Source organism: Ambystoma mexicanum, chromosome 7p (genome assembly GCF_040938575.1).
Source record: "Ambystoma mexicanum isolate Mex_15411 chromosome 7p, UKY_AmexF1_1, whole genome shotgun sequence".
Classification (NCBI taxonomy): Eukaryota; Metazoa; Chordata; class Amphibia; order Caudata; family Ambystomatidae; genus Ambystoma; species Ambystoma mexicanum.
The window spans coordinates 497,274,430-497,289,842 of NC_090939.1; the positions used below are offsets into that span (position 1 = coordinate 497,274,430).

Consider the following 15,413-nt stretch of genomic DNA (forward strand, 5'->3'; position numbering starts at 1 on the left):
AACACAGAAAGAGCATGTTAAATATAAGAGGTGGGAACATAATATTAGGGCAATGATAGAAGATAGGTCCTATGTGGAAATGTGCAGACAAACGTGTTAGGGACAATTCTCATTCTATGGGTAATTTCCCCTACCTATAGAGTCCCCCAGCAGCTTTGCTGGATTTTAAGGGTTTGTTTTTTTCTCCTGCTAAGAGTGACACTCTTTTCCACTCTTAGGCATATTTGCTATGTGTGTTCTAGGCTATGGGGTTTATCTCACCCCCATAGGAACCATCTTTACCCACATGTGTTACACAGCACCCTTCGTGCAGTGACACAGGGGTGTCGTAGCGACCCCCAAACATAGACTCCATACCCTGGGACTGACTACTGTCTCCCAGGGCATGTAAAGTCCCCATTGACTTTACTAGTCAATCTTTATGAACAAAACCAGTACAACCCATCTTACTATGGAGGTACTGGCAAGGGTTAATAGTTTTTCCCTTATGTTCATTTTCGAGAGGGTACCGTACAGTCCCTCTCTCAAAAGTTTATGGCTGGTGGCAGTGGTTACTACCAAAAATATTCGACCGCGAATATTTCTCTATGGGATTTTCCCATTGTTCAAGGCTACCACATTTACTGCCGGTTTATTTTTATATTAACTTTACTGCAGTAGGTTTTATTTGCCAGAACTTTGATATAAATTCTTTCTCGTGTCTTTCTCTAAACTCCTAACCCAGGTCGGGGATCCTTTGTTCATCCGTTTGGCGGGCTTCTACCAAGAAGCCCTCCTTTCGGCGCCACTGAGTCTGGGGCCGATCCATTGTGTGGGAGGGGAGGTAGGACCCCCGGACAGGGTTACCTCAGCAACCCATGTCGCACTCTATCCTGATAGGCTGGAGGGTCTCCCGCCAAGATGACCACTCCACTGTGTGAGTGACAGCTAGGCTATATGAATGGGGATCTTTTTGCATAAAAGCAGGGTCCTGAGGACTGGAAGAGCAAGACGTCGCCACTGGAACTAAGAAGCCGAAAAGGAGAGAAGCCAAAGACATCTGCAACGACTGAACCACCGGTGAAGCCCTGCTGCAGCGTCTCACCACTTTTCTCCACACGACAAGAGAAGATCTTCATCTGCAAGAGCCTTCTACCCTTGAGCTGGTGGGGCCAACCAGTTTGCCAATCGCATTCCTGGACCTGCCCTGGTCGAATCGCCAGTACCCTGTACTCTGAGACCGGATAGCCAGGCACCCGTCCACCCAGACTGCGATTTAAAGGAGCGCACCTTTTATTCGTTGGGCAGCACAGCGGCTGGTTTCATCCCTGGGCAGTGCAGTAACTCAGACCTTCCTCCATGACGAGAGTCTCTCTTCCTCTGCTGGATCTCCCAAACTGCAGGAACTGCCAGGAACAACCGCCACCGTAGGAGTCTCTTCTACATTTCAAGGTACTTTGTTCCGCCAAGCCGCCCTTTTCGCGTGGTAGTGCTAAAGGTGTTTTAAATCCTTTACCTACCTGTTGGGTTGGCCGCCCCTATCCTCTAACATTGTCTTTCACCTTCTGCATCCACCTTTTCGAATCGTTAACCAAAGACTTGACTGCAGCTACAAGAACATTTTGCTCCTGGGCTCTTTGCCCTGTACCACTGACTCTGGCACAGGCCTATTGACTCTGGCTGAATTTGTTAAAACTGCCTTCTGTAGATTGCTTCTCAACTAGAACTGTGTTGGTGCACCTACTTCTATAACCATCTTTTTCTTCCCACTTTTAAAACTTGTGAAGTGCCATTTTGCTTAGTTTTCATATAAGTATTATACATGCTAAAGTACTGCCTTTCCTAAACTTGTTCACAAACTTATGGGAAGTGTTGCTAGGGTGTTTAAGAAGATATTCCTGTATAACTTGTGCTTTCCCTCTCTTGTGAGAAATTGATAGAGTGCCATTTGTGTTTGATTTTCACTGTGCCGTTTTGCTCAGTTTTCACTCCTGCTCAAACTTGTCTACAATTTAACTAGGGAGTTGTGTATACTTTCCTTGACTGATTTTAACTTGCTTTAATAACTGTCATCAATGTGTTAACTTAGAAGGGTGTAAAATAAATATATATATTCTTTTTAATACAAAGCTTTGGTCAGTGTTTCCTTGTGCCATAGTAGTATAGCCCTATTGTGTAAACCCTGAATACTGCTCGTCTCCCTCTTGAGATAAGTCTGACTGCTTAGCCACAGCTACCAACTAAATCTTTGTGGTACAGACTGATACCAAAGGGGATTTATTTCGCATACCTGTAGTCTTAATCTTCTGTAGTGCTCCCTAAGGGAACTGCACAGGATTCTGCCTAAAAACATGGATGACCAGGAATTCACACTTTAACCTTAGTTTACATTTCCAAAGAAATAAACATCTTCCCAGCACTAAAAGCTCGCTTTAATGCAGAAAACAGTGATGAATGCCGTAGACATCGCAATTACTTGCTGGGTTTTATCGTATGTCCTGCGAGTGTATTGGTAAGCTGACATTATGGAAGGAGGTTTTGGAATGATTGAGGAGTGTCGCTAAGAGGTCTTTGATGTTTACTCCATCTTCTGTGCTTAATAGGAATGAGACTGGAAAAAAGAATAACTGAGTAGTCAGGAAATGTATCTCGCCTGGCCTTCCATTAGTCAAAAGTTTGATAGTTAGGAACTGGAAGGCTGCGGCACTTCCAGCATTGTGCACATTGGTTAAGGAATATGATTAAATAGACATCAGCACTGAATGATCATCATAGGTCAAATCTGTACACTAACGAGAGAGAGAGAGCCTATAGTGAAAATAATGGCTCTAAAGGGATACGGCTCATGTATCCCCCGACCTTAAACCTCTTGGATGGATGGTACTGCAATGTTGAAGGTGTCGTGTTCAGGTTAGATGGCATAATGGAAATTAGGTGGCAAGAACGGAGCAGACATTTACGAGACGTGATATGCGGACATGCTGATCTTTCATTGCCTGGATATCCACTTAGCGATATATGAATATTTTTACACCCAGAAAGAAAAGTTATACTTCTGTTGATGTTAAATTGCAGTAATAAAAGGATACATGTATTACCTGTTTATATGTTTTTGCGATAAAGCAAATAAAATGTACAAATTAAAAAACAAGATAGCAAAAAAGATGTAGTGCTTTTAGACAAAGGAATGTCCGACAGCAACTTTCAGCAAAAGCTACATTGATTATGTTCGAGAATTGACAGAATGTTGAAACAAAGTACATTCTAGCAAAGAAAGTATTTTAGCAAGATTATAGATATGTTTTCACATAGAAAATAAAAATTAAAAAAAAATATATATAAATGATCAAATACCTGATTTGAAGGACCAGTGGAAGCAAAAGGTGATGAACATGGTCCATCTTGCAAAGAAAAATGTGCAATAAAAACTACCAGCTTTGCAAAAGCACCCCTTACTTCTGCACTAGGACATTCCAGAAGGTACTCTGAAAACCGGTTTGGAAAAGCAAAAAGGACGTTGTGTGCAAACCAATATCTTACATTCTTGCTGTGACGAAGAATGATACATAATGCATCATACCTGAAAGATACAATAAAACAATCTCAATAAAAAACAAAATTACAGGAGGCCATCTTTAAACTTACAAAAACGAACACTGATTCTACAAATTAACAATGAGATCACCAGACCGAATGCAACAAATATCTTTGAAGAGAAAGACTGTGGAAGGAGGTGCTGGGTCTATCTCTTGCAATTACCAATTTGGTTATTAGGAATGAGCTTTGTCTGACTTACCTCAAGGCACGTCTCACATGGAGAAAACGGTCGACCTATTGAAAGTTCTTCACCTTTTGGAGAAATCACTATATGGTGAATTGAACCACATTATGATGGAAGAATCCATTACTTCTACCAACTGTTTCAAAAGTCGGATGCAGGAAGTCTTTATATCAATTGGGAGATCAGAAGAGGAGTTATTCCACCGACGGGGGTGGTATAGAGAAGATTGTTCAGGTTTGATAGGGCCGAGACTATTGAGAGTATTGGAACGTACTCTACATATACAGAATACGGTCAATTTATCCACAAGAGAGATTGTATGCCACTGTACTTGCAACGTATCCCGTGTAGTAGAGTACGAGCCACATATCTACGTTTTTGGTTGAATAAGCTGCACTCCAGGGAAAGGTCAAAGCACTCGAAAGGTCCACAGGCACTCAGCACTAACATATTGCAGATTCTGTAATAATGTTAATGTGGAAGAAACCTTGAAGCACTGCGTCACTGTTTGTCCGTTTTTTAGTAAGAGTGGATTCTGCTGTTTTAAGGATAGAGGTTGCAGTGACACAGATTTTTCAATTAATTTGTTCTGGCGTAGATTAATGTGGGGGGAGAATGTGTCACTGATTTTAGCTTTGAATCATTTTTTTAAAGGCCTTTTGGATCAATTGATATGAACTATGTGATTTTATATAATTATGTGTCTTTTTGATTGCTGATATATATGGTGTTTTGTATACATTTTGTGTTGTGTAAAGTTGGTTGTAAACCAAAATCACAATACAAAAGAAATAAAGACTTTGGAGAAACTAAGTCTCTACAATCAAGAAGACCTTTCCCTGAAATATGTTAAATATGAAAGCAACACACAATGGAGTAGCCACAAATTATAGAAATGAGTTTTTGCAAATAAATTACACTTTTAACCTTTCACTTAATAACTCATGTAATAAATAAGTTAAGTTATGGCTTTCCCTACAGAGTGCGACATCTCGTCTTTCGGCTTTTTCAGCACATTAGTACAAAAAAGTCAGCTAAACAGACGGTCAATACATCTGGCAACAACGAGAAATGGTCTTATTTTTGTCCATGAAAAAGCAGGTGGAATTCCCTCTGATTACTTCAGTACAGGTGAAGCTACTGTATCATTGCTTAGTTCTTTTGGCTTTAACATGGACAAAATTACAGTGTGTGGTTGGAGACTACTATACAAGGTTTCAAATACACCAGTCTACAAATCAGACCAGGGAAGCAATAGTACCCAATGAATAAAACAGAGTCTTACATGGCATTTTTCGTGACAGTCTTGCAGGATTTGGAGTACTGAGTGGGGTGTGTTCTATACATTACTTGCTGGTGATCACAACTACTTTATTGGGTAATGTAAAGGGTAGAAACTGATTTTTTGTGTGAAATCTCAGAAGATAACAGGTTGCTTAGCAAAATTGTTCATCTGTGGAATAAAACACATGGATTTGTCACTCCATTCCCACAAATTTCATACTAGTTATAAGGCATATTACCCAAAGAGGTTGATCAATGTAGTGTAGCAATATCAGGATTACCGTGAATTGTTTGAATCTGAAATGACCGAGGGAGAAAAAAACAAAAGTAATTTTTCCGAAAATAACTTTTTCCTCCGGCGGCCATTTCAGATAACCCGCTCCCTCCCACCCCCTCACTTACCCCGAGCAGCACACTTCGATGTGCGCCGCCGGCTCACTTTGTCCCTGCAACGCCTGTTCCCTTCAATTCCGTGATCGGGAACCAGCGCCGCAGGGTCCTTTTTACCTTTTTAAAAAAAAAAAAAAGTCTTTCTTTTTCGGGAAGCGGGGGACACCCCCACCACCCCCAGAGCCATTACAGTGAACAGTGGTGCAGGGGCAACCCCACTCCCATTGTTCACTGTAATAGCTCTGAATGGGAGACTTAACCAACATTTTTGGCTATACGAAATTTTTGTATAGCCGAAATTCGATTAAATCTCCAATATTTTTTAATCCGAACAAATCTTGGGATTCTGCAATATCATGACTGTTTTTATGAACAAATCAAATTTGCATTTAGACAAAGGCTTTGTCAATCATCCAACGCCATGTTTTACCTTTGGTAATGTCCTTTTTAATGGATACAGCATTCCTCCTCGAGAATCCTCATCTGTTGAAATATCATTCAGTGGAAGACTGACCAAGGAGGAGAAATTCTTACCATAATGTTCTTTCTATGGATTCTCCCCCCCACAGATTCCTCATCAGATAGATATGCATTCCAATATCAGCTGCTCAGAAAACTTTTCGACAGGGGGTGTAGTGCACCTCAACTCGGTTGTCGATTGTGCTTGCTTCGATGCCACAGTCGTCCACTCTGGACGGAACATAGGTTGTTGTACATATATAGCACGTCACTATGTCCCTGCACCTCAGTCCCCCTGGCCCCCCCGGAGCTTAGCCGCTGCAGAGGAAGATCAAACAAAGGCTATACAGCAAGAACTCATGAGGAAAAAAGAAAAACCTAGCCAGGATCGTCTTTTTGTGAAAACCAGGACCGCAAAAACAATGCAGGACACACCATTAAGGTCCATGGTAGCCCTTTAATAGAGAGCTTTCCTCTTTCTCCCATTAGAGAAGGTTCTCATAATCTGTAGGTACTTTGGTAGCAGGGTTGGGTGTGAGGGTAATGAGGAATCTGCAGGAGAACAATCCATAGGCAGAACATTACGGTAAGTAATTTCTCCTTCCATGGATTGCCTTTCTCCTGCAGATTCCACATCAGATAGCCCCGCCCCCCCTCCCAAGCAGTATGTGTGATGGAGGCGGGATGAAAGTCCCTAAACGATGAAATCCTTTCTTGACATTGAGAAGCCCACAAACCGCTGCTTCCTGAATTCTGCTATTCTCGCCACATAAAAGCTCATAGCTCTCTTACGGTCCAGTCTAAGACAGCGCCCCTCCTCCTTGGAGGGGGGCTGAAGCAGGTAGAATACTGGCAGAGCGATGGTTTGGGACAGAAGAAACTCAGACCACTTTTGGTAAAAACCCCAGCCGCACCTTCAGAGAAACTTTCTCCCAAAAAAAAAAAAACAGAGTAAAGGCAGCCTGCATGAATGATAGGGCCTGGAACTCGCTGACCCGTTGCCTGATGTAATTGCAAATAAAAAAGCAGCCTTCAGAGTGAGCAATCAAATGGAGCAAGAGTGCAAAGGCTCAAAGTGAGCCGCCATGAGGACAGTAAGTACCAAGTTAAGGTCCTAGTCTGGAACAACAAAGGGAAAAAGCATAAACGTATTCACAAGGCCCTTCTGAAATTGTGCCATAATGGGGATCGTTAAAAAAAGAAGATTCTTGATGCATAGAGCGTTTCAACATAGACAAAATCGCCAACTATCCTTTGACTGTGGTGACTTGAAAGCCCGAAGAGACCAGTGACAGAAAAAGCTCCATCACTGTAGTGGTGGGGCAGGAGATAGGATCTACCTCGTGCTCCTTGCACCATTCCTCGAATCTTCTCCACCTGCACGCATACATCAATTGTGTGGACAGTCTACATGCAGCCAGTAGCACCTTAAGAACTTCCTCTGAGAGGTCTCAGTCAGATCTCATCCCCTCAAGAGCCACGCATGTAGGTTGAGGGATTCTGGGTTCGGGTGCAGCAGCTGACCTTTCGACTGCCCAATCCAGGACGATCAAGATCAGGGCCACTCGGAACCTCCTCAGAAACCAAGGAATGACAGGAATCGGAGGGAAGGTGTAGTGGAGATGGGTGGTCCAGTCCACCAGAAACGCATCCCCCAGTGCACCTCTCGCCGGGAATTCCCTCCAGCAAAAATGTCTCCACTTCCTGTTGGACTCTGTGGCAAACGGATCCACGGATAACGTATCCCAGTGAGAAAATACCTACTCCAAGCACACTTGCCACTCATGTGAGATTGTGCTCTGCCTGCTCAGAGTGTCCACCAATCCATTCCCTGTTAGATGCACTGCTGAGGCTGAGATCTGATGCTCTAAAAGCCAAAACCACAGCTGCATGGTCCTCTCTGCAAAGGGGAGCGCACGCTATCTTGCTCGTTCAGGTCTTGCATGGCCACCGTATTGTGCGTCAAAACCATGACATGCTTCCCCTTTATAGAGGGCGCAAACACCTTCAGGGTAAACCTGATCATGTAGGTGTCAAGCTGAGTCTCATCCTGTGTTCTGCATAAGCTGCTGAACCCCGGCAGATCCCTTAGAGCGTGATGTCCCAACTTGAAAGGACACACAGCTGGACACGGAACACCCCAGGGGGGAAAAGGGGAAGTGGATACAATTATAAAATCAGATTCCTTTCTGCAATCACACAGAAATCTGCAGGATAGGGAAAGAAAGGAAAACAATTTTATTACCCTTCACTCCCTATAATGGTCCTCGTTATATCCATAAAAATACACTTAACAATGTACCTGAATCTCCTCTTCAGCTCGCCCAGAGGAGCCTTTGCCGATTACCTGAATGCTCTTCTTTAATATGCAGTACTCTTTCCCTTTAAACTTAACTCTGGTAACTTTCCAAAAACAAGGACCCGTTGCTCATTTGTAGTTTTCTCTTTAATCACTCTGAAACTGCCTTATTGCAGAAAAGTACAAAACATGAAACTTAAGCGTTGAATTCTAAATTAATATTTCAGTGTTCGGATTGCCTCTGTGAAGTAGTATTTCTAAAACATTTTCTTGCTGCTGAGTACTAATCAGATGAGGCTGAGCGCTGAATTAAAATTCGCCCCTGAACACTTGCTAAACTGCTGCTGGCAAAATGTCACAATGTTCTGGCAGCTTGACTCAATCACTGCGCATTCTGTGCTCTTCCTGTCTCCTCAGATACGCAAACAAAAGTTGCCACGCTGAGAAAAAACTAGTTGCTGCACTCCAGGAAAGTCTTCTCTAAAAAAAACAGAGAAACAGATAGCAAATTTGCCTTCAGTTTTCACCTCAATCTCTCAACGCAAGTTGCGAGCAGTGAAGCTACGCAGTCACGGAGACAAACAAAGCTTTCTTTATGAGTAAAGCCGAGTCTCCACTGTTCCCTAGCAACAGAACTATGTCCAGCAGGATTCGAAAACCAATCACAATGCAAATCACTAAACAGTATTTTAAAAACAAAACTCAGAATAATCCCAACAACGTTCAGGGAAGTAAAATACACATTAACTCAGCGCCTTATGTGGAAATAATCCAAAATTCAGTTGCTCCATTTCTTTATAAGCAGTTTTTTTAACTTCAACAAATCATTTAAGTTTTCTTCTTTCACTTAGCTTAGTTTTCTGACAACCGCTGCCAATGAAGTTCCATTCCTGCTCTCTTGTCACCACCTTTCCTCCTTAATTACTGGAGCTCGTGATTAACTGCTCCACTCAGCTGGGCCGTTGACAATGCAAGGCAGTTGAAAGAGCCCTGCAACTGACTTGGCATTCCACGACCAATTAATTACTGGAGCTCGTGATTAACTGCTCCACTCAGCTGGGCTGTTGACAATGCAAGGCAGTTGAAAGAGCCCTGCAACTGACTTGGCATTCCACGACCAATCAGGGTCCAGGGTGAACACCTCCATCTTGGCTGGGGAAACAGTCAACACTTTGAAAATCCCAGTTAAGGACTAACACTTTCTTATACACACTGAATAAGTATATCTTTTTCACCCCTTTCTGCTGACCAATAGATTGTGAAGAATTTCATAAATACTAAACTAGAATTGGATTTAGGGAAAACCTGACAGTGTGTGCCACTGCACTTCCAACGCTGACCAAAGGCTGCTCACCTGAAAGTCCTTGCAGTGAGCACTGCAACCTTTCAGTGACGCGTCCATGACCACCCTGGCCTCATCAACAGAGGACAGAAAGGTTGCCCCGCCAACATGTTCTCACTGCTGGCCCACCAACAGAGATCATTGGCCACTGACCTGGACACTTTTAGAACGTCTCTCAAAGTGCTGAAATACCGGGACCGTTGACCCAACAAGAGCAATTGCAGAGAGGGCATGCGCAGTCTGGTCTCCGGCACTAGAAAAATGCAAGAGGCCATGAGAACTAAGAGGCGGAGTAAGGAAGCTGCTGGCAAGGTGTTTTGGCACTGGAACAGGCAAACCATCTGCCTGACACTGGCGACTCTCCCCTCACGGGCGAAGGCCTTCCCCCACCAGAGTGTCCAGGACTGCTCCGATGAACTGGAGTCTCTGTGCTGGTGACGTGTGGGACGTCAGAAGCCCAGCTTGTGGAGTAGAGAACAGGTGGCCTCGAAATGGGTCAAAACCTGCTCCGTCAACTTCCCTCGCATCAGCCAGTCATCCAAGTATAGAAACACATGGACACCCGATCTCCTGAGGTGAGCCGCGAAAACTGCCATGATCTTGGTGAAGACCCTTGGGCAGAGGTCTACCCAAAGGGGAGCACCTTTAACTGGCAGGCCTTATCCCTTTACGAGGAATCTCATCTATTTCTTGTGCTTTTAATGGATCAGCACATGGAAAAATGCAACCTGGAGATCTATCGACACCAGCCAGTCCTGCAATCTGAAAGCGTGGAGAATTTCTCCCAATGTCTCCATCTTGAAATTGTCCTTCCTCAGGAACTTTTTCAAGGCCCTGATGGGATGGAGATGAGTCCTCCCCCTTTCTTGGGTACCAGGAATACCAGCCTGATCCTCTTTGCTCAGGAGGCAGCTCTTCCACAGCAACCTTCAGAAGCAGGGCTCACAGGTCTTTTTGGAGCATCTGTTCTGTTTTTTGAAGGGGGGGGGCGGGGGGAGTTCAGTGGCCTGTCCGACGCCCTTCATAAGAAAGGTAGACAGTACGCCCACTGAACGAGCTGAAGTGCCCAGACATCTGAAGTAACCTCCTGCCACTGGGCCCAGTGCTCGCCTATCCGTCCTATAGAGGGGGAAATGTGGGGGGGGGGCATGGCACTCTCAGTAGGGGGTCCCTCTTCCAAAATATCAGTAGGTTCATAGCCCGACAAGTGTCTGGCTGGGGCACTACAACCCAGGGTGTCTACCACACGGTCTTCTGTGGCCTGAAATGTGCATGTCCATGTGGATGGGCTTACTGCGTCTCCAAGTCAAAAGTGGTGTCCAGGCCACTGGCATCATGGAGAACCTTAGCTAGGGCAACTAAATCTGCCTGATCAGAACAGAAATCCCTGCCTCAGGCCCCATCATAAGCGGTGTCGAGGCCTGTAGACATCTAGTCGTTCCAGTCATCAAAAATCATCGACAGTGCCAAAAAATAGTTTTCACGACTCCGGAGTGTAGGACCGCTTTGCGGTTGACGCTGATGTCGACGGTACCATCAGCGCTCAAGGTGCTCTGGTTATCAACGGTGCCGGGCCGACTACATTTGGCGCGAGCCCAAAGGCTTTGAAATCGACAGCGATGTTGTGGTAAGGGGGGTCACCTTGGGGCCGGTGCTACTGAAACCACCGTAGCCTGTTGCTTTGAGGTGTCACCTGTACCAGCAGAGGCTGTCTTAAACATCGCAAGCATATGCTCCTTAAAAGCCTCCCACTCTGCCGTCAATGTCAGGCCACCGACGACTTGTCTGCCTTGTCTGACTAGTTGGATCCATGCTTACGCTGATGGCGCCTTCTCTTTTTGTGGGAGGAAGAGGAAAAATGAATGACTCGGGGAGTGTCACCTCCTCTTGGTTTTCTTACAATGCCTCTCCTCCTTTTCAGGAGTAGGCCCCTCTGTATTGATCTGCGTCAACCTGGTGGTCGAATGCGACAGGGATTTCTATGGCCTACCGCAAGCTTGGCAGCCCTCTACCGCAGCGATTTCGGTTCATCTTTTTACAAGAACCAGAGTCCTCGGTGACGTGACAAACACTGAGGCACCACACGCAGATATTGTGTGGGCCTGAAACAGACATCTTAGAACTGCAGTACTTGCAGCGTTTGAACCCCGACACTATGGTAGTGGACATAATTCGAAACTGCATTGAACAATTGACAATTTGTCAGTTACCAAAAAAGATTCTGATGCGACAATGGATCTAGGTATCCCTAATGTTTGGGATACCCAGGCCCTGCCATAGGAATCAATGTATTCCTACACAAAGGCAAGATGGCCACTGGTGGCCTCTTGGTTTCCTTTGCCTTACCCCCTTGTTTATCAAAGTCCTGTGAGCACTGTCTCTGTTCCCATTGCCTGAATGGTTGTTGGGAAGAGGGACCATATATGGCTCTAGGGCTGTCTCCAGCCAGTCTGGGTGGAGCCCTCCCCGGGCTGCTTGTTTTGGGTACACCCATGGGGTAGAGCCTACCTGGATGGAGTTAGTAATCAATAAGCCTTCTGTGTTTTGAGGGTCTGGGTTTGGTTGTGACACACAATGCACGATCCAGCCCTGACAAACTGAAATGTATGCAGTGTGGTGCACAGAAAGGATGGGAGTGGCCCCCAATCCAAGTTCTGTGTTGTGGGTGTCTGGTTTCTGGTGTATAGGGAACAAGTTACTTACCTGTAACTGTTGTTCTCCAGCATGGGTCTGGCATGGATTCACATGCTCATGAACATTCCCGTCATCAGGCCGGGAATCCTCGGTAAAGAAAAAATCAGTATTAGTTTTGTTTTTGATCTGTCTTTTTCAGTAGTAACCAATCACTGGTTTCTGGGTCATACTGCCCCCAGCCAATGACTGCCCTCTCCCTAAGCCCTGCCTCCGGCGGCCATCTTCAGATTTGGTAGCACGCAAAGTGGCAGTATGACCAAGTGAAGAGCCGCAGAAGGGTAGGAGGGAGGGTTCGCATGTGAATCCATGCCAGACCCATGCTGGAGAACAACAGTTACAGGTAAGTAACTTGTTCCTTCTCCAGCATGGGGTCTGGCATGGATTCACATGCTCATGAATAGAAGAATACATAGCAGTACACACACGCACAACAAACGGGAGGTGGAAAAGGCAGAACATTAAGCATTACATCAAAAACTCAACATTAAGCAATTCTTACCTCCTCACCAGGCTCACCTTAGGCGAACAGGTTACGCAGCTCGCTTGGCCGACCCTGGACTCCTCCCTGGAATCCCGGTCGACGCAGTAGAATCTCGTGAAGGTGTGCTTCGACCTCCACGTAGCAGCCCTGCAGATGTCCAGCAGGGGCACACCAGACAAGAACGCTGTGGTAGCAGCGATAGCTCTGGTCGAATGGGCTCGCGGACGGCCAGGCAACGGTCGGTTTGCCAACCGATGACAGTGCGTGATGCAGCCGGAGAGCGATCTGGAAATGGAAGCCTTCCAGAGAGCCTTCCCTTGGTTCACAGGTCCAAAGTTCACAAATAACTGATGTCTTCCGAAAACACTTAGTGCGGTCCACGTAGAACTTCAGCGCTCTAGCCATATCCAGGGAGTGCAGAGTCCTCTCGGCCGGTGACAAAGGCGACGGGAAGAAAACAGGTAACACCAAGGGCTCGTTGAGGTGGAAGTCCGACGGCACCTTGGGCATAAAAGGGGGGTGCGTCCTCAGCACCACCCTCATGTTGTGAAAAGTCAAGTATGGAGGCTTGCAGGATAGGGCCTCGATCTCTCCCACTCGCCGTGCGGAGGTGATGGCCACAAGAATCGCAGTCTTCCACGACAGCAACTTCGACGGTGCCAAATGCAGGGGCTCGAATGGCGCACCCATGAGCCTGGTCAGCACCACGTTGAGTTCCCACACCGGGGCAGGGGTCTTCGCAGGCGGGAACGATCGGAACAGTCCTTTCATAAATTCCTTCACCAGGCGATGGGAGCACAAAGACGCCCGTCCTGTGGTTCTGCTGTATCGGGAGATCGCAGCCAGATGTATCTTGATGGAGGCGTGAGCCCGTCCAGCCTTGGCCAGCAACAGTAGGTACGACAGCACTTGAGGGGCCGTAATCCGTAGAAGGTTAATCTTCTGTGCACGGCACCAGTCAGAAAACCTCTTCCACTTATGTCCGTAGCACTTGAGAGTTGAGGACGCCCTGGCTTTTGCAAGGACCTCTCTGCAGTCAGCCGGGATATCGTACCCTCCAAACTCTAGTGCTGCAGGAGCCAGGCCTGCAAGTTCAGCGACTCTGGGTCGTGATGAAGTATGGCGCCTCCTTCTCTGGAGAGAAGATCCGCGTCCGTCAGCAGCTTGACTGGTGGGAACGCTGACAAGTCCAGAAGGTCTGGGTACCAGATCTGCCTCGGCCACGCCGGTGCGACGAAGACCATCCTGCACCGGGAATTCTTGAGCTGGTTGACGAGTTGGAGCAGCAACGGCAACGGAGGGAACGCATATAGGAACAGGCCGTTCCAGGGGAACGAGAAAGCATCGCCCATGCTCCTCGGCTGGGGAAACCTGCTGGCGAACCTCTGGCACTTGGAGTTCGTCACCGTCGCGAACAGGTCGATCTGCGGTTTTCCCCATCATCGGTCACTTGATCCTGACGTAGTTCCCACTCGTGGCATGAGCGCTGAGTGAGTCGGCGATGGTGTTCTTTATCCCTGCCAGATGAAAGGGCACCAGAAACATCCCTTGGGCAACGGCCCAATGCCACAGATCCTGGGCTTCCTTGGAGAGGGCTGGGGATCTGGTTCCTCCCTGCTTCCGAATGTAGAACATCGTGGTGGTGTTGTCGGTGAAGATTCTCACCACCCTGTCCTTGAGGGACGGGAGAAAGGACCCGAGGGCCCAGAACACTGCACGGAGCTCCAGGATGTTGATGTGGAGCGTCTTCTCCAATGGGAGCCAAAGGCCTCTCGCGTGAAGTTCTCCGGTGTGCGCTCCCCACCCTTCCAGGGAGGCATCTGTCGTCACCGTTATCTGGTGGGATGGGGTCCGAAAGTCTGTGCCCGGCGTCAGATGAGCTGCCCGTCGCTTGGATCCAGTGGGCGTCGAGGAACTCTTGCAGAGGGCGCATCCGAAGCCTGCACAGGCGCACGAGATATATGCAGGAGGACATCATCCCGAGGAGGTACTTGATGGACCTCACCCTGGCCATGTCCGTGGCCAGCAGACGTTGCACCTTGCCCAGGATGGCCTTCGTCCTTTCCTCTGACGGCGAGGCCAGACGTGCCACTGTGTCGAGCTTGGCTCCCAGAAACAGTGCGACTTGTGATGGGGCCAGGTGGGATTTGGGAAAGTTGATGGAGAATCCCAGGTCCGTGAGCAGCTGGACGGTCTTCGCTGTGTGATCTACGGCGAGCTCCCTAGTCCTTGCTCGGATGAGCCAGTCGTCCAGGTAGGGGTAGACGTGGATCCCTGCAGGTGCAGCCACGCCGCCACCGCTGCGAGGGACTTGGTGAACACCCTGGGTGCCGACTTCAATCCGAACGGGAGGGCCTTTAACTGGTAGTGCCATACTTGGACCACGAACCTGAGGAACTTTCGGTGTCCTTTCAGAATGGGGATGTGGAAGTAAGCATCCTCCAAATCCAACGACGACAGGAAATCGCCCTCCTCCAGCTGTCCCAGCATGTGCTGGAGGGTGACCATCCGGAACTTCTGTGCCTTGATGTACTTGTTCAGTCGTCGCAGGTCCAGGATGGGGCGCCATCCTCCTGTCTTCTTTTTCACGAGGAAGTACCTTGAGTATACTCCGGAGCCCCGGAGCCTCTTCGGGAAGAGCTCGATGGTACCTTTTTTGAGCAACGCCCTTACATCCAATAGCAGTGGAGGGATGTGATTTTCC

The 15,413-nt window shown here is 47.1% G+C and overlaps 1 protein-coding gene across 3 annotated transcripts in view; it reads right to left on the bottom strand.

Moving 5' to 3' along the window:
* The window catches only part of USP9X (ubiquitin specific peptidase 9 X-linked), a 2,614,063-nt gene that overhangs the window by 482,485 nt on the left and 2,116,165 nt on the right, over positions 1 to 15,413 (bottom strand). For all 3 annotated transcript variants that reach the window (XM_069636534.1, XM_069636533.1, XM_069636535.1), the window contains exon 37: positions 3,334 to 3,559. In XM_069636534.1, the coding sequence (XP_069492635.1) occupies positions 3,334 to 3,559 (226 nt within the window). The remainder of the gene's footprint in view (positions 1 to 3,333; positions 3,560 to 15,413) is intronic.